This window comes from Poecilia reticulata, chromosome 13 (genome assembly GCF_904066995.2).
Source record: "Poecilia reticulata chromosome 13, P_reticulata-male-v2, whole genome shotgun sequence".
Classification (NCBI taxonomy): domain Eukaryota; kingdom Metazoa; phylum Chordata; class Actinopteri; order Cyprinodontiformes; family Poeciliidae; genus Poecilia; species Poecilia reticulata.
Window position 1 is genome coordinate 31,263,363 of NC_088842.1, and position 19,402 is coordinate 31,282,764.

The 19,402-nt window shown below is 39.8% G+C and overlaps 1 protein-coding gene and 1 long non-coding RNA gene across 5 annotated transcripts in view; one reads left to right on the forward strand and one right to left on the reverse strand.

Annotated features, from left to right (window-relative positions):
• The window catches only part of LOC145554570 (uncharacterized), a 28,555-nt gene extending 27,616 nt beyond the window's left edge, over positions 1-939 (reverse strand). Inside the window, exon 1 of the long non-coding RNA XR_014090557.1 lies at positions 857-939. This is a non-coding gene — a long non-coding RNA (uncharacterized LOC145554570). The remainder of the gene's footprint in view (positions 1-856) is intronic.
• Positions 940-1,070: 131 nt separating this feature from the next.
• The window catches only part of nova2 (NOVA alternative splicing regulator 2), a 104,515-nt gene continuing 86,183 nt past the window's right edge, over positions 1,071-19,402 (forward strand). The window contains exons 1-2 of one of the 4 annotated variants that reach the window (XM_081614691.1): positions 1,071-1,169; positions 8,492-8,560. In XM_081614691.1, coding sequence (XP_081470817.1) covers positions 1,148-1,169; positions 8,492-8,560 — 91 coding nt within the window. In that variant the 5' untranslated portion in view covers positions 1,071-1,147. Of the gene's footprint in view, positions 1,170-3,695; positions 4,451-8,491; positions 8,561-19,402 lie in introns of those variants that run through there. The other 3 variants (XM_008426572.3, XM_081614692.1, XM_008426573.3) reach the window with 3 other exon arrangements.

Sequence of the window (19,402 nt, forward strand, 5' to 3'; positions counted from 1 at the left end):
AGTAATTTCTTGGACGGATACTTTACTTTTATATCTTGAGTAAAAGTATGTTGAAGTATTTCTACTCCTAGTACAGTTTTTGGCTAAGCTACTAATCTCTGCTGCTGCTATAACTCATGAAAACTAATCCAAAACAAAACAATATTCATGTGATATTTAACTAATGAGACAAACTAAGCTATAATGAAAAACATTGAACTTGGCATAGGGGCGCCACTCTAGAGAGGGCGCCAAAACACGGCGGAATAATAATTTCTAGTCTGCAGTTTGTGTAATTACAGCTGTTTGTCAGAAAGTACTTGGTGCTTCCAGTGTTTGCATGTTGTGCGGGTCCCTAAACGCATCCTGCCGCCAAAACTCAAATCTCTCCCTAACATCTGCTTGTAGCTGCAGCCTAATAAAAAGCTAAAGAATGCTGCAGCTCCGCGCGCTTTACAGCGTGCTTCACTTTTTCCATGCGGATGAACCGGCCTTGTGGGACCCGCACAACTCCAACAGAACAAGATTTGGCCCCGGCGCCAAATGTATAAATGCGTGAGTCAAAGTTGAGAGCGCAAACGGTCGGAAGTGTGCGGTGGCGCAGCCAGGCAGCCGCGGCCTTCCGCCCGCTGCGCTGCGCTGCGCTGCGCTGCGGCGCGGAATCCAGCTGCCTTGGATGCGCCACGTATTCCCAGAGCTGGAGAGAGACGGCGGTGTGCTTCTCATGGCGATGCGGAATGGTGTGTGTGTGTGTGTGTGTGTGTGTGTGTGTGTGTGTGTGTGTGTGTGTGTGTGTGTGTGTGTGTGTGTGTGTGCGTGTGTGTGTGTGTGTGGGTGTGTGTGTGTGTGCGCGCGTGTGCGTGTAGGACAATGTCACCTTGACTGCAATGAACAGGAGGCATCACTGAGGAGCATCTGTAGAGCTGATCACCGACCGGACACAGACACAGAAGAGCTGGGGGTATTTCTGAGTGTGTGTGTGTGAGATGGAGAGAGAGAATATGTGAAATGTGTGTGTGTGTGTGTGTGTGTGTGTGTGTGTGTGTGTGTGTGTGAGAGAGAGAGAGAGAGAGAGAGAGAGGAAGGAAGAGAGGGAGAAACTCTGAGGCGGGTGTTGCTCTGTGAGAGCTCACAGCGCCGGAGGATCCCTCTGCAGAGCGACGCAGCGATGTCAGCGGCGGCGCACACAGGTGGGTCACACGGCAACCGGAAGCAGAGGGAGGGGGAGGAGGGAGGAGGGGGGAGGAGTGGGGGTTGGGGGAGAACAGGTGATGCACAAAACCCATCCGGACAGTCAGAACCTCATCATTCATTTCCACGTCCTCATGTCGTTGCTTTTATTTTTGTTTTGTTTTGGGGTTGTTGTTTTTTTTTTTTTGCAATCATATTTGGGTCAACAAACACAAACTGTCTCCATTTTTCGTCTTTATTCATCATAAATAATTTACTGCTTTATTTTTCAACTTGAACCAACTTTTACGCAGCAAAGCGTAAAATTTCTCCTGCAAGTTTGTCTGAAGTTCCTCTGAGCCTGACCTCCTGCAATCGCGTTTTTTTTTTTTTTTTGGCGCGTTTCGGTTCCAAACTCTCAACCTCTCCGTCACGTGACCACGTGACCTCATAACCCGCCCCCCCCCCCCTCCACACACACACACACACACCCCACACACACACACAGAGCAGGACGGATTTATCCCTGCTCTGATATTCTCATCGGAGAAACGAGGCTTCAGCCAATCGCGGCGCGCTGGAGGCGTCGCTCTGTTCTCCTCGGGATGCGTTCACGTGTCGTCGGAAATAAGAAACTTGATAACAGATGCGCAAATATCTATCTATCTATCTATCTATCTATCTATCTATCTATCTATCTATCTATCTATCTATCTATCTATCTATCTATCTATCTATCTATCTATCTATCTATCTATCTATCTATCTATTTTTAGTTTTTCTTTAGTTGTTTCCCATTTGCATAAAGTATTACATCAGAAGTTGTGTTTCCATTAGAAATGGACAAAAACACAATTTCGCCATTTTGGTTTTCCCTTTAAATAAGAAACGCAATTAAAATCACACCTGAATAAATTTGTTCAGGTTGTAATAAATGTGCATCATCATCATCATCATCATCATCATCATCATCATCATCATCATCATCATCATCATCCTCCTTCCACTTCCTGTTGTCTTTTTCAGCGTTTCTGCTAGTAGCGATATCCGGTTGTTGATCACATGACTCACTAGCAAACGTTTTCCTCCTTGTCAGCAGGTTTCCTCACGATTGTGTAACTCATAATGACGCAAAAAGTATTTTAATATGAATTATTTTTATTGTTTTTTAATAAGTATAAAAAACTTTACAGAAAGAAAAAATAATGTTTTATATAAAAACTGCTTCATGATCCTGTAAAAGCAGCGGTTTTCCTTGCTTTTGTTTCGTACGACACTTTTTCCTTCCACTCAACTTTCCTCTTCCATTTCTATAAAGGTGTAAAAAGTATACTTTCTTTTGAAAGTATATTTTTGCAACTTTCTTTTATGGAAAAAATAAAATAACTTGTTTGTAAGATTGTTTCATAAGATCTGCAGTTATCCTGGTTTTTGTTTTGTACCACACTTTTTCCTTCCACTCAACTTTCGTCTCCCATTTGGAAACAATCCACACGGTTGTTTCATGACCTTTTCTGACTTGCCAACCTTCCACTGCCATCTTTGCAGGTTTCCCCATGATTTTATAACTAATAACAAAATATTTTAATATTATTTTTATTGGTCTTTTGAAAGTTTTTATACTTTCATAAGAATAAAATGTTTTATATAAGGAAAATAAGCAGTATTTTGTTTCATGATCCTCTAAAAGGGCAGTGATCTTTTTTTTCATAACATACTTTTTCCTTCCACTCAACTTTCCTGTTCTATTTGGAAACAATAGTTTTCAAACAACTTAACTGTTTAATGACATTTTGTAACTTTCCATCTTGTCAGTGACAAATCAGCAGGTTTCCCCATGACAGTGTGACTCATAAGGACAAAAGAAAATACTTGAATATTAATTGTTTTTATTGTTCTTAAGAAAGTTTTTACAGTGTTATAAGTATAGCAGCTTTCTTTTATAGAAAGAAAGTTAAAAAAAACTTTTATAGGTTTGTTTCATAATCCTATAAAAGCTGCTGTTATTTTTTTCTACCACACTTTTTCCTTCCACTAAACTTTCCTTTTCCATTTGGAAACAATAGTCTACGGTAATTACCTTTTTCTGCCTTGCCTCTTAAGTCAGCAGGTGATTTTCTTCTAAACTAAGTTAATCAAGGTGTAATTTAGTGAATCGATTTCACCTTACATTTCTGAAGTAAATCAACCTTTTCATGATTTTCTAATTAATTATTTAAAAAGCCAATCTTTACCTAAACGCACCTGATGTTTTGAGCTTTAACCCGCCTGATGGCGTGTTTCTTATCAAAAAGTGGGAGTTTTTAGAGGGGTGGGAGGGCGACGCTTCGGGATTTCCGAGCCGTCGTAAACGCATCACCGGGCCCAGTGTCGTCAGCCGCTGCCCTGCGCCTCCTCCAGCAGCCAGTCAGAGGAGGGATGCTCTGAACGCGAGACTGCAGCATCTTCACCGAGTCAGCCGAACCGCACGCCTCTTTCTCCGCGTCTTCCTGCAGCTCCGGACCCGCGCCGCCCGCCGACTCCCCGGGGTGTCTTCATCCGCGCCTCCTGGAGCCAGAAGCGGACAACCGCACTGAGATTACGCTCGGATTTTCCTCCTTTTTTTTTTTTTTTTTTTTTTTACACACACATTACCACAACAACCCCGATTGTTTTCCTTTTTTGTTTGTTTCGTTTGTTCCTTTGTTTTTCTTGTTTTCTTCGTTGTTCGCGGAGGAGCGCCGCCATCCTGTTCTGCCGGACATGAGCGGAATGATACACATATCCTAGCCCGCGTGTCTGAAGGTTCTTGGAAGAAAGAGTATTTTTTATTATTATTATTGTTATAGTTATAATATTCCCGCAGGAAGCGGATCCGGTGGATTTTTGTTCCCATCTTTCCGTCGCTGCGCAGCATCTCAACCTGCTCCGTCCGTAAGAAAAAGGCGTATTTCCCCCATTCTTAAAGCGATCTCGCTTTCTCCCAGGACTCATCTGCACGGCTGCGCTGCGTAAAGACCAGCGGAGAAAGGGAGGAAGAAGAAAAAAAACAAAAAAAAAAAACACCACACACACACACACACACACACACACACACACACACACGCACACGGACGGGGGATTTAAGCGCAGACGCAGCTTAAGCATCCAAGAGCGAGCTCGAAAATGATGGCCGGCGGAGCTGTGCAGCAAAACGGCATTTTCTCAAGTCCCCACCATCACAGTCAGCAGCCGCACATGGAGTCCGATCCCCCGGATTCGCGTAAAAGACCCCTGGAGACCCCGACGGAGGCCAGCAGCACCAAGCGCACAAACACGGGAGGTAAGAGCAGAGATGGGGATGCTGGCTGGACGGGAGAGCCGCGGCTGAACCGAAACGCAGGTTGATTCTAAGAAATGGATAAAAACTTAGCGGGAGGAGGGGAAAAAAACCCGCTTTAAACTGAGAGGGGATGTTTTTCCCCGCGCCCTCATGAGCGGCGATCATTTCCCATCAGCAGTAAAATAATCACGGGTCGCCGCTTGTGATGGGAAGGAAACAATGAAGCGCGCAGGGATTTGGAGGGAAGCCTTCGTCTTTCCCCTCCTTCCTTCCTTCCTTCCTTCCTTCCTGCGCACGATTCAGCCTCTATTTTTATTTACCTTCTTTGTCAAATGACATAAATGATCGCGTCTGGAGAAATCCGGCCGCCATGCTGGATGCGAGGTGAAGGATGTAAACAAGTGAAAGCCAGCAGGCGGGCAGGCAGCCCGGTCAGGTCTCATCCCGTCGCGGATGACCTTGTGCTAATCTCCCGCATCAGCCTCCATCGCCGCGCCGTTTGCGCGGTTACACAAGCGGCTTGACGGGAGCCGCAGGCCTGTGAAAAACAAGCGGATCCCGGCTCAGACTGCGACAGTCCGGGCTCTATAGCTGTCGCTCAAACTGCTTGTGTTTTGGGTTATTTTTTATTTTTCGGCTGCCGTTTTTAACATTCAGATGATGTTTGTTCATTATCCTCCAAGCTAGATGATCACCGCATTTGGTTTTTGTTTACATGCTGTCATGCGCCAAGCATCCCCATCACCATCAGTAGCATAAAGCGGCCATGCGCCCCCACCTACCCGCTCCATCAATAGACTCCTCCATTCAGCGCACAGGTGCAAGTGTTCCTTTAAATATTCTGCCAAGATGAAGGACAGTTAAAGGGACAGTCGTGCTTTTAAAAATGCGCAGATTCTTTTCCTTCCAAACTCGTTTAAAATGTCCTGCAGGCTCTCAGGTAGGATTTGTAATTTTAAACGCAACAAAGAATTAAGGAATAGCTACTTATGCTTCGCTTTAGTCAGATTTTTTTTTTTACAATGAATGCGACTAAAAAATACTCCAAGTTCTTGGTTTTGATCAGTTTCTTCTTTTGGTAAACAACATCTTACCTGCAGAAGAGAACCATCTTGATGACTTTATTTAACAGAAATCCAGACAAGTTGATCTTTGAGGCTAAAGCTGAAGCTTTGACCAAATCATATTTCTCCTGTTTCAAATTAACTCCACTGTTGGAAACGTTTTATAAGCATTCAGTCTGTCATGATGTTCAAAATGGGTAGAAACTCATGATTGTTTTCCTGGGAAATGTTCACAGGAGGTTGTTTTATTACATCTGTCCTTTTTTCTGACTGGAATTTTCTTTACATCTTCCGTTCTAAATCCTTGTTTCTCCTGGGAAGAGAATTGGTGTTGCACCTCCTCCGATTGATAGTTTTATAAACAATCTTTGTAAATATTTCTATTTAAAGGTTAAAAAAAGTTTCAGGAGGATGAAAGTTTGCTTTGTTCTTCATTCCTCAGATTAGCCATTAGCTTAGCTTTAGCCTCTAAACACCAACAGATCTGGATTATATAATAAAATCTGCTGGAGGTGAGATATTAACTGCTGACAGACCTCCAGGTCCAACTAAAGAACATAAAAACATGAGCCATCCCTTTACTATGCTAGCATAAATTTAAACAGTGGAAGGTACACACAGTACCTGCTAAGATAATTCAGACTTTATGTATTTTGCGCAGATTTCAGATGAAAGCCCTTCAGATTACAGTCGATATAAAACCTCCTGAGGATTCTGGGAGATTTACTGAATCTGTGCCAGACAGTAAAAAGAAATGATCCTGCAACGTCTGAAAGGAGCAATTTTATGTTAATTCAAGAAGCAAGGCATGAAATTCAGACACCTCAAGTAAAAATACACTGCAAAAACTAAAAATTCTACCAAGCAAGTTTGGTCTAGTTTCTACTGAAAATATCTAAGTACGCTTGAAATAAGACAAACTAACTTAAAAGCTACTTTTCAGTAAGATATAGAGGTTTGATGTTGAAAAAGTACTTAATCCACTGTTATAAGTAAAATAATTTCCCAATGGATCAATAATTATTTCATCAATATAAAGGAATTATTTATTTAAAACAAGCCTTCTATCTTGATAAAAAGTTACTTGTAAGCTAATTTGTCAAGTGTACTGAAATATTTGTACTAGAAACTAGATCAGAAATACTTGGTAAAATTTAGTTTTTGCAGTGTAGTACATGTTTCATGATTTTTATAGAAAAAACATGAATGAAATGATATCATAAATACAGTAAACAAGCTAATTATTGTTACTGCTGCTAAGATATCACAAATTTATTATTACAGTAGCACACGATAAATGATGTAGCATTTTTCAAAGTGAGCCAGCTAACGTAGCATAATTTGCTGCTGTTCTCTTTTTTTATAGTGTAATTCAAGTACAAAAAGATGAAGTAAACATTTCCAAAAGGATAAATCTAATGTTTTTGCCAAATTTAAAGGACTTTGAAACTGTGGGGAGGAACAGTACAACTACAACACCCCCACCGTCCGCCATCTTGGTTAGCATCGTTCCACCTGAGGAGGGTTGAGCGTCAGGTTAGCCGGCGGTGTTTAACTGCAGATCGATGCAGCACTCAGAGCAGCAGGCTGCATGTAAAAACCCACAGCCGGGGCCCTGGGGACGCTCCCGCTGCCTGCGCAACACTCTGCCGGCGTGTGCATTTAGACAAATGAAAAGCTTGGGATGATGATGATGATGACTTTTACTCAGGCAGAGAGGACGCCTGCACCACAGCCAGACAACCACATGCTTAAGACTAGCAACAAGCAGGAGGCGGAGCTAAAAGCCGGCTAAACACACAATTTTACCAAGTATTTTTGGTCCAGTTTCCAGTGAAATGCTTGAAATAAAACAAAAATAACTTGATTATTGTTTATTATGGACTTAAAACAAGCTTATTTAATTTGTTAGAAGTTATTTTTAAGTCATTTTTTTCTTATCTCAAGTGTAGTAGGACGTTTGATGACTTTTACTCAGGCAGAGCGGACGCCTAAGCCTCAGCCACATGTTTAAGACTAGCAGGAGGCGGAGCTTAAATCGACAAAAACACAATTTTACCAAGTATTTTTGGTCCAGTTTCTAGTGAAATGCTTGAAATAAAACAAAAATGACTTAATTATTCTTTATTATTGACTTAAAACAAGGTTATTTAACTTGTTAGAAGTTATTTTTAAGTCATTTTTTTCTTATCTCAAGTGTAGTAGGACGTTTGATGATGACTTTTACTCAGGCAGAGCGGACGCCTAAGCCTCAGCCACATGTTTAAGGCTAGCATGAGGCGGAGCTTAAATCGACAAAAACACAATTTTACCAAGTATTTTTGATCCAGTTTCTAAGGGAAACATGTGAATTCACTCCAATTAAGACAAATCTAACAAATAATTAAATTTTCAGGGAAACATATGAGCTTGTTAAGCCAATAATTGTTTTTTATAGATAAGAAAACAAAACATTTTTCCTGTTTTAGGTGAAAAAATCTGCAATTGGAACTATTATTCAAAGTTTATCAACTTAAAACAAGCTTGTTTATTTTATAAATATCTTAGTACACTTGAAATAAGTCAAAATGACTAAACTGGATAAGCTTATGTCAATAATTATTGAATTCTGGTTCAACTGGCAGATTTTATCCTTTCAAAAAAAGGAAAAAATTCTTATAAGCTTTTTTTTTTTTTTAAATCTATTGACTTAAAACAAACTTTTGAGTCATTTTTGTCTTATTTCAAGTGTAAGACAAAATGCTTGGTAGTATTTTGCGTTTCTTTCCTGTGTTGTAAAATGTTTTGTGTCTCATTTGGCTGCGGTCGGCCCGATCTGGGCTTCACAAAGTGAGCTTCTGTTTCCGAGGGGATTGGTGACCCAGCGCTGCTGTTTCTGTCTCAGGCTGCAGATCTACAGTTAGATGATTCTGGTTGTTTCTCTGAATGATTAGTTGACGCCACACACTCCCCACCCCTGTGCTTCCTCTCTCTGTAGTGGCCTTCCTGCAGCCCCTATTTGAATCTGAAGGCATTGTTTACCCTCAACAAGAAACTGAGACTCATGGTAAGACAGACTTTGATTTTGATCTTCTACCTTCTTCTTTTCTTTTGTTGTTTTTAATAGTCTCCACTGCTAACCCTGCAACACGGCTAATGTTTCTGTTTTTCCTGAAGGCAAATTTCAAACAGAATTTAAACGATTAGGATCTTTTAACAGACATTTAAACAGGAGCTTCACTCTTTTCATTGCTCAGATTAATGCATGGTGATATTGTTTATATTGTACGTTTTCAGTTCCATAACATCCATTGCCATGCTTTTTTTTTTAACGCAGATCCAGTGTTTGTTTTTATTTCATGATGTTCAACATAACTGCACAGATGACTGCTGATGACCTTTGACCTCATGCTGGCCATATCATCTGCTGATGTGTTGTTGAAACGTTCATCTTCGGTTCACTTTGCGGTCGGGACGAACACAAAAGTCGCGTTTTGCGTTTCTACTTTGCAGAACTGAAACAGCACCGATCAGACTGAGACCGGCAAAAACCGATTCCTGGTTTTCTGTATGATTATTTTAAGAAGGAAATGTGCTGCAGGTTTTCTAAACGGTGGAAAAGAGGATTATTATTTCTCTTCCCTTCATCTGATTTTCCTTAAACTGAAAAAAAGCATTTAAATGCCTGATGTATTTATAAATCACATACTTTTGATATATTTAATATTAACATTTTTAATTTGTTTTCCAATATTGTACTTGTATGTCAGTTGCTGTGTTTCCATTCAAATGTGTGCAAAACTTTGTCAATATTCCGTTACTGTAGATAGAACACAATTTCGCAATTGTGGTGTTTCCTTAAAATAAGGAATTAGAAATCCCACGTGAATATGTTTCTTCACGCGATTAGTTAAAAACGACTTCCTGTTGTTGTCTTCTTTGTCGTTTCCGCCTGTAGTAACATCCGGCTGTTGATCATGTGACTCGTGTGATGGGAAAAAAGCGTTTCTGTTGCTGTTTAGTGAAATAAACCAGTTTAAATACGACCGAAAAAGAAAAAAAAAAAACTCAGCACCAAAACTTTTTATCAAAAAAATTTGGCGAGTTCATTTTCAAAATGTCAAATTACACAGTTTATATGGCGGATGGAAACGCAGATTCTCATCAGAGACAATCACGGGAAAATTGGTTGATTCTGATTGTTGGGGGATAAATCGGTGCAACTTGATTGAAGTTTTCAAACTTTTTAGTTGAAAAAGGGTAAAAATAAACAACAAAGTAAAGACTTCTCTAAAATATCAATTTATATTCAAGCAAGAAAACCCCAGAATATTCTACAGGGACGGAATGTTTCTGTTTATCTCATTCAATGCCTTTTAAAAAAAAAAACAAAGGCTAATGAGAACAAAAGGATACATGTGTTAGGGAGGTTGATTGAAAATGTGCATACCTATAAAAAAATAGATAAAAAAAAAAGGCGGATCAGCTGTCAGAGAGCAGAAACGACACGGGACCGCCGCAGCGCCCCGTCCCATCAACCCCCCAGTTGCTCATAAATCCCAGTTGCTCACCAAAACAGAAAAAGCTGAGGCTGATCTTATAGACGGAAAAGATCAGTGAGTTCGCTCCACATCCCCCACCCCACTGTCAGCCGGCTAATCCCACCGCTCCTCTGTGTTCCCCCCGCCCCGGCAGCAGGCGCCCGGCACCCGCCCCCCACGCTATTAAAGGAATTCATCATGGAGCGATCAGACGTTTAATCAGCTCACCGTTAATATTTGATCCAGTTTCGCTTGTTGGAACTGAAGGAGCGACAACTTCACTGCAAAAGCACAAAAACTAACCGAGTATTTTCTACTGCAAATAGCGAAATAAGACACATTTAACTCATAAGAATCTTTTTAGCAATAAAAAGGAGTTTGTTTCAAGTAAATAATTCCTTAATATTGGTGAAAATGTTCCAGTTCCACTGGTAGAATGTTCCACTGTGCCGTTACCTAGCAACCACGGCCAAGCCCAGGCCGTTACCTAGCAACCAATTTCTAGTTCTACTGGCAGATTATTTCACTAAACATAAACAAAATATGTTCAAACTTTTTTAATTCTGCGCATGAAAATTAACCAAAACTACTAGTGTAACTAATAAACCATATTTAACTAATAAAAAGTAGCAAAACTAACAGAATTTAACCAACAAAAAATAATAATGAGTAAAAATGAACCATAAAGAAAAACCCAAAACTATTATAACCCTGGTCAGGAAGTAGACAAGGAATTTAAAGTAAAAATTAAATATTAATGAATGAAACAGACTTGATAATTTGATAAGTTTATAATTTTCTGCACCAGTTCCAGTAAATATCTATCAGAAGATATTATTCTTTAAAACTTCTATTCAGTTATTGTTGAAGAAACAACCGACTCTGGCATTTTCTCCCAACTTTTGCAGCTGCCATCTTGTGGACTAGCGTAGCATAGCCGCTAGTAGCATAGCCACTGCCGGCAAATTTGTGCTGCAGCTGATGTAAAACAAACAATTTCACATCAGTTCAAAAGGCTAAATAATAGATTGATAAGCATGAAAACAAAGGACATTATATCTATACTTTAAATATGTTTTAGTTAGTTTTATAAACGCACAATGTTCTAGTTAGTCATCGTTTGACCCATTAATTACAGTTAACAAAAATGTTTTCTCAATGTCACTTTTTGTTACTCTGTTAGCTTTAGTTAACTGGAATAACCTCAGTTCTGACCTATTTCCCATCATGCTTAGGGCACGATCTCACCCAGAAGACACTGAAAAGCTAGCAGAAAGCATTAGCATTAGCCTTTTAGCTGCAGAACCTTACGGTTCCCTCTGGCAGTCTGGAGCTTTAAAACAAATGTAGGTTTTAGGTAGAAAACACAGCTTGCATAAGCCTTTAAAAACTCTTATATAACCCAAAATGCTTTCTTTTTTTCATTTCAATTTCAGGAATTGAACATTTTATGTGACTGAATCCAAGTTTAACGTCTGAATGTTCAGGTTGTTAAACTGATTAGGGATCAGTTTTTTTTGTACATATTCCCAGCCCTGCGCTTACTTTTATTATTTTCCTTTTTCCGTCTGCTTTCCGTCCTCTAAGATACAGTGCTTCATTTAGTAAATGGACGGGCTGGCTGTTGTTGGGAAGAAAGAGGCGGCGACCTTGAAACGCCCTTGCCGAGTGACAGACTGAAGGTTTCTGCATGTGTGTGTCTGTCGCTGTGTTTTATGTCCAACTACCTGAAAAAAGCAGAGCCCAGGTTTAATGAGAGAGATGAAGGGAGGCGTGGAAATGATGGATTAACAGCGCGCGCACACACACACACACACACACACACACACACACACACACACACACACACACACACGATCGTGTTGAGTCCTGGCTGTATGACTTCGGGTCTTTGAAGATATTGATCTTAATTTTATTTTATTTTTTCCTGATGTTCTGCTCTCACGCTGGACTTTGGGGTTTTTTTTGGCAGCCATTTTCACATTGATCCGACTTTATAACATAAAATAAATATGTAATAATCAACGTGATTAAGGCAATGCAAGGCAACACATACACTGCAAAAACAAAATCTTATGAAGTATTTTTGGTCTTAGTTCGGCTGAAAAGAGATAAAAATTAACTTACAAGTAACTTTTTAGCAAAACATGGGAGTTTGTTTTGAGTAAATAATCCCTGCATATCAATGAAAACGTAAAGTACTTCTTATAACAAGACATTTTCCCTTGTTATAAGTGAAATAATCTGCCAGTGGAACCAGAACTTGGTTGCTAGGTTACAGGCTGGGCTTGGCTGGGGTTGCTAGGTAACGGCAGAGCGGACTACTCTACCAATGGAAGTATAACTTTTTCATAAATATTCAGGAGTTACTTAAAATAAGCCTGTACTTCTTGCTAAAACGTTAATTGTAAGTGAATTTTGTCTTATTTCAAGTGTACTAAGATATTTGCTCTTGATAAGATTTCGGGTTTTTGCAGTGTATACAGATTTGTAGAAAGAAACATGGTACTTTGTCACATTTTGACAAGAAATCAGGTTTTACAGTTAAATCAATGTGGCAGTAAGAATGAAATAAAATGCTTGGTAACGATTAGTCCAAAAAAACTTCCTAAAACAACTTTGTAAAACTAATCTTAATCCTTGTGAACATTATTATGATGATCTTAACTTGTAAATTAAGATTTAAATTAACTGAATTATTTTTTAATTTTTTTTTCTCTTTTTCTACCAAAAACTGGATGATAAAAGTTTTGAGTCTGGTGTTTTGGTCTCAACTGGCCATTTGCTGTTTACAGAGACTTTGTAATTAATTTTATTTATTGTTTCTGTTGTTTTTTAAATGTGTATATTTAAAATGTCTTCCAGTTCCAGTGTTAAATATTCATTACAATTTTAAGTTTATCTTTCAAAAATGGTCTCAAAATGACAATATTATCGTTTATCGCAATAACTTCTGGGACAATTCATTGTCTAGCTAAATTTGTCATGACAGGCTGGTGGTATTACCTGTGAATAAGTGGTAATTACATGGTAATTACACGTCTAGTAATCTGATATATTGAATTAATTGCACAGTTTGGGTCGTTTCGATGCGTTTCTGTGAACAAACGCTGCTTTTCCTCTGCGACACGCCTGTTTTCTTCACCCTCTCCTCTTCGTCCACGCTAATCACGCCCTTCTTCCATCCTTTTGTCCGCCGCCGTCGGCGACGCTCGCTCGGCAACCGTTTCCTGGGCCGATCGATGCTAAAGCCACCATCGGCAGCAACATCTTCTCCCTCTCCTCCGTTTCCTCCTCGCCGTCTAGCTCTGTTTTTGTAAGCCAATGCGTCAAATTGCAAAAAAAAAAAAAAAAAAACGAAGAAGGGATTGAACAGGGTGGGGTGAACAGAGAGGTTGGCGATGTTCTCATGAAGGGAGGGACGCCATTGGCTGAGCAGGCGGTCGGTCGGTCAGAGCTAACGGCGGCTAACAGGCGAGGAGAGCGATGAGGGCGGCCATGAATATGGATGAGGCTGTGATGAAAGAGAGAGGGCGACTGGAAGGACCCCCCGCCTCCGAAACGCTCCCAACAATACCGATTCTCACACTCACACAGAAACAAAGTGACCGCGTTAAGCTATTGTTGTTAGCCGCCATGTTTTCCCCCGATTGGCTCGTCTTGCGCCTTTGTGTCAAACTGAAATTATGCAGCAAGATTCTATTGTAACTGTTGGGTTTCAAATTAAAAAAATACTTTATTGATCCCAAAGGGAAATTAGATGTTGTTCCTTCTCATGAATTCAAAGAATTATGGCTGACGGTGTTAAATGCAGTTCAGTGCAGTGGGAGTCAAAGGAAACAAGCAAAAATACTCAGTTAAAATTTGACTTCAGACGTCCTGTCATCTCTAAAAATGACAATAAGAAAGGCCAAACAAATGTAGTCTTTTAAAACATGAAAAAGTAGAATAACTGAATCAGCGACGGTGAATGTGAGAAGCAGAAACATTTCCTGCTCGCTGTGTTTGTTTCTGAGTGACGAAGGCGCAGACAGCTGGTCAGAGCCTCACGGCTGGAGAGCTTTGCACTCGCTCGCTTGTGCCTCTGAGTGTGTGTGTGTGTGTGTGTGTGTGTGTGTGTGTGTGTGTGTGTGTGTGTGTGTGTGTGTGTGTGTGCTACCTTCCAACAAAAGACCAGGGGTGTGTTAGACAAAGCCTGCACACCCCCTTAACTCTCCCTGCTTCAGGGAGATGAATATTTTCCCCAGAGCTCCAGCCGCCATTCCAGAACCTCCTTTCATCAAACCGGATCAACATTTTAGTCCTTTTACCCCCAAAAACATGGTTTATTTTTTACATTTATCTGTTATTTATGTTTGTCTACCTAAATTCAGAGTTGGGTAGTAACTAGTTATATTGAGACAATTGCATTTACTTGAGTAATTTATTTGAAGAAATTTACTTTTAGGAGTATTTTTATTTTGAATAATTTTATTATGAAGTATTTTTACTCTTACTTGAGTAAAATTTCTGGATTTTCTACCAAATGAATGAAAAACAAACATGTTTTGACCTGAAATCCACCATAAAAAGACTCACACCTGCAGCTTATGTTAAGGTTTCTGAAGTTTTTTATTGATTTGGAAAAAAATTATTTTGCTTGATTTTGTTATTTTTTGTTACTTTTATGAATTATCATTTTGTTCCTTAAAATACCAACATTTCCACTTAACTTTATATTTTGCTCCATCTGATGGATCTCAATACTTCAGCAGACTTTTTTTTACCAAATACTTTTTACTCTTACTTTAGTAATTTCCTACTTTTTATTTTTACTTGTGTAAAAGTATGTTGAAGAAAGGCACCCCATAAAATGACATGCACTGCAAAAACATAAAACCTTACCAAGTAATTTTGGTTGAGTTTCTAGTACAAATATCTTAGTACACTTGAAATAAAACAAGTTAAACTGCTTAAAAATGAAAAAAGACTGACTGTGGACAAAACAAGAAAGGTCTGGAAGTATTTCAGATATTTAAAACAAAAAACTAGTAACTATCGACTGATAGGAAATGTTTAAGTATTGATGTTTTTCATCCGTATCGTTCTGCCCTCCTTCTATTTATGTTTTGTCAAATTGTAGAAATTAAATCTGAAAAGCTTCAAATTAAATTTGAAGTGTGCTTGTTTAGTCAGTTGGTATGAAACAGAATTAATACTGCAAAAACACAAAACCTTACCAAGTATATTAGTCTAGTTTCTAGTGTAAATGTCTTAGCACGTTCAAAATAAGACAAAACTAACTTATAAGTAACTTTACAACAAGACAGAGAGGCTTGTTTTAAGTCAGAAATGTCTTAATATCCATAAAAGTTCAGCTGGTGGAATATTCCGCTGTGTCGTTACCTTGCAACCTGAGCCACTCCCAGACCGTTACCTAGCAACCTGAGCCACGCCCAGACCGTTACCTAGCAACCCACTTCCAGTTCCACTGGCAGATTATTTCACTTATGGGGAAAATGTCTTGTTATACGTGAAACAATCTGCCAGAGAAACTAGAACTATTTTTTCATCTCTATTAAGGAATTAATTTACTTAACAGAAACTTTAATATCTTCCTGAAAAGTTGCTTGTAATTAAGTTTGCTCTTACTTCCAGATATTTTTCCAGTTCTGTGTTTCTACTATATTTTTAAATTCATTGAGATATACTTATTTATTATTATTTTATTCAGTTATTTGACTTACCTTTCTGTTTTTTCACATTTTGTTGTGCTGTCTTCATGTTCAACGACAAAAACAATAATTCTGATTCTGATATTTGTACTAGAAGCTCAATCTAAATTACTTGGCAAGGTTTTGTGTTTTTGCAGTGTGGTGAAATATTTTTGAAAAGGAAATTATCCTCATTTTTAAACGTCTCATGCTGGTTTGCGTGAACGAGGATGAAGTGGAGAGCCTGGCGCTGCGTGGCCTCTGCAGGCCTGAGGACACCAGATCCCGGGATTTGAGCGTTCAATCCCCCCCCCGATGTTGGCGAGCCTATTCTGGGCCTGCCGGGTCTGCTGGGGGCCTTAGCAACAGATTGGACTGTTTACACATCCAGTTACGTCGTGGTGGAGAAGGATTTATTATTTATTGTAAACAAACGCTGCAGCTCCAGAACCTCATTTTGAATGTGATTTTTTTATTTTTGTTTTCCACGGATTCTGCGTCTCGTTTGGTTTTGTCTGAACACACAGGGAGGCGGAGCGCCGTCTCTGTGGACTCGCTCTGAGATCAGGCTGGAAGCTCCTTCCATTCATAACCCGCCGGTGGCCATTTCTTCTTTTCTTTTTGTGTCTTCTCGTTAAAGGAAGTGTGGGGACTTCCTGCGTCTGTGTGAGAGACTCTCAGTGAAAACAAAGGCCCTCGATGCAGCAGCGTTGCCAGGTTGGGCTGGAAAAAACCAGCTTTGGGCGGGTTGTTGAAAACTGGGCTGCCTTTCACAACATTTGGAGGGTTTTTAGAAAAGCTTAGAGCGAAATTCTTTCAAAGCACAAAACTGTTAATAAAATGCCGTGTTACTGTAAATATTTAGCAGTAGGGGTGCAAAGATTGCTGTTTCCTGGCTGCTTGTCGATTACGATCTTTGAAAAGATTTTAAAAAATTTGAGGACAGTGGCTGATTTTTATTCCTCTGCTTCACATGTAAGTATCAGCTGATTACCAATCTCCCAAAACTAAGGAAATGGGCGCCGATAAATCAGTAGGGCTGTCAACATTAGCGTGTTAACACAGGGGTACTCACTTTTTAAGCACGTGAGTTACTTATAAAGTCAAAATGTTCTACAAAAATAAAATCTATCTGAACAAGTTTGCTACTACTGGTGTGCATGCATAGTGTGTGTTGAGTCCTGGGAGACGACATGACCTGTTTTCTGCTGCAAAAAATATGAAATTTAATTGGTTGGACTGCGACAGAAGGAGGGAGTTGCACAACTGTGTTCATATTTATATTTTAAGCTTACAAAATTAGACACGGCATTAATCAGATTAATTTTTTTTAATGGCTTGACCACCTTACTTATTAGTTAATTTGTTTAGAAATCTCTAGAATCTCTCAAACGTGACATCAGTGATTAGTTATTGGTTAATCAAGTGTCACTATGTGGTGGTGCTGTAAAACTGAAATCCCAGGGAAACTTCATGATATAAAAGGACAAAAAAACTCAAGTCTCACTTTGTTAAAGTCCCAGCGGGACCTAGTTCTGGTCAGAATGTAATAAAGGACAACCAAAACTGCTTTGGCTTGTCTGTATATATGACTATAATTGATGCTTTCACCATGAATTTCATTAGATTAAATGTTCCGGGCAGTTTTTTAGGAAACTGTCCGTCAGATCTGGCAACCCTGACGGCTGTTGGGGGACCCACTGAACTGCAGATCCACACAAACACTCTGCTCTGTTGCACACCGGTGCTTTAATGGTGTAGCTTCCAGAGCAAATGAGTAATAAGTTTATTTTTATAACCGTGTCACAGTGCATGTATCTGAGGTTCGATTTGACCACAGGAAATCTGGCAGTTTGGAAAATCTAGTCACAAAGTCGAAGCAAAGTAGGACAGGGATGAAACGAGACCGTGACACCGACATGTGTTTCCAGGCAGGCGCCCCGGTTAGCTGTGTCGTGAACACTGTGCTGCGTCTTAAGGTGTTTTAAATTAAAGCTTGCGATGATGATCTAATGGTCGTTTTGACAAAGTCACTGTTTTCAGCTCTGTGGCATCTGTAAGCAACTTGTGGGTCTGAAAGTTTGATTTATTCTCTGGTGCTTGTTCAGCTTTGAGCCAATGTCTAACAAACAAAAAGCCGAAAACCAAAAGCAGCTGCAATAATTGGTACATATGAAGACATACAAAACAACAGTGGAAGCTATGATTTGTTTCTTTCAGCTCCTGGTCTCTCTCACTGCGAACTTCTTCTTTTAGTGTAACACATTCATTATCGTTTTCTTTAACAGTTTATTGTTTACTTTGTACATGAGTCATTAGGCGACTAATACATTAAAAAAACAAGTTGTTAAATGATGCCAAAGGCTGAATAACAGGACAACGAATAACTGAAATCACAGTAGCAAAACTGAGTTTTTGATAGACAAAGACAAACACGTGAAGTAGTTGACTTAGAAAACGTAAATACTGTTTCATCTTAACTTGAGGGTTTCTCCACTGGCACAAAAATAAAACTATTAGCAGTTACTATTTTAACTACGTTTCACCACAGTCCATCATATTTAAGCTAATCATGTCTGGCTTAGCTAACAGTGTTACCTTGTTTAAATTAGTTACTTGTTTAAATCATGACTTTATCTAGGGCATTGTACAAAGTCACTTTTTCGTTTAATAATAATCAGAAAAGGCAATATTTTAGCTATGTAATGTGCTTTTCCTCCATTTGCAGAGCTACTTCACAGAAAGCTAACTTCCTGCGTAGCCCATCGGAGCGTGACGTCACGCGCCCAAGCTCTCCCGGCTGGGGGCAAAAAACTGCTGGATGATGGTGACTAACATGGTTAAACTGTCAGCATAACGCGCTAATTGTTAAATGTACGCCTCAAGAGAAAGAGAGAAAGGGACGCAGTGTTTTGCAACTCTATGGCAACTAGATAACAAGGTCAGGAAAAAGTTTTAATTAAGAAAAAAATAGCTAGGGAGAGGGAAGTAGGCCGTCATTCTTACTTTACTTTGACTACCGCAGAGGTTCCCAAACTGTGGGGCGCGCCCCCTAGGCGGGAAGCCCTCTGGATGAAAAAAATAAAAAATACCTGAACGCTGTATGCGCTGGGTTTTTACCTTAGAGTGGCCAACTCTCTGTTATTCTTGTAGGGGCTTCCACACTTCCCATATCTGTGTCCTCTGTCACTTTTATCAGCAGTTAAAACTGTTTAATCCATTGTTAACATGTGGTAACCTGTTTTTCCGAGCCGCCTTTAAACGCAACATGAGCGCTACGACACTCTCACTGGGTTTACACCTGTGAAGGAGACCTGCTGCTGCTGTGCAGAGCTACGCAGGTGTGTTAGAATCATGGCAGCAAAACGCAAAGAACTTTTCAGTTTTTCCCCCAAACTAACCGACTGTTGAGTAAAGCTGCTGGATGCAGGTAATGCTAGCTAAAAGATGACTAGCTAATATCAATACAGCACCTTTAGCTTAACAAGTAGCCTGTAGGGTACCGATGTTGTCTATGTTCAGCTACATACATTCATTTGGTGCAGTCACTCACAGTGGCTCACAGTCACTACCCCCCACCCCTCACACGCGTCGTTGAACCAGTTAGCAATTTGTTAGCCATGGGAGGGGGGCAGAAAATGTAATAATAAAAAAGGCGACATAAACGCCACTGCT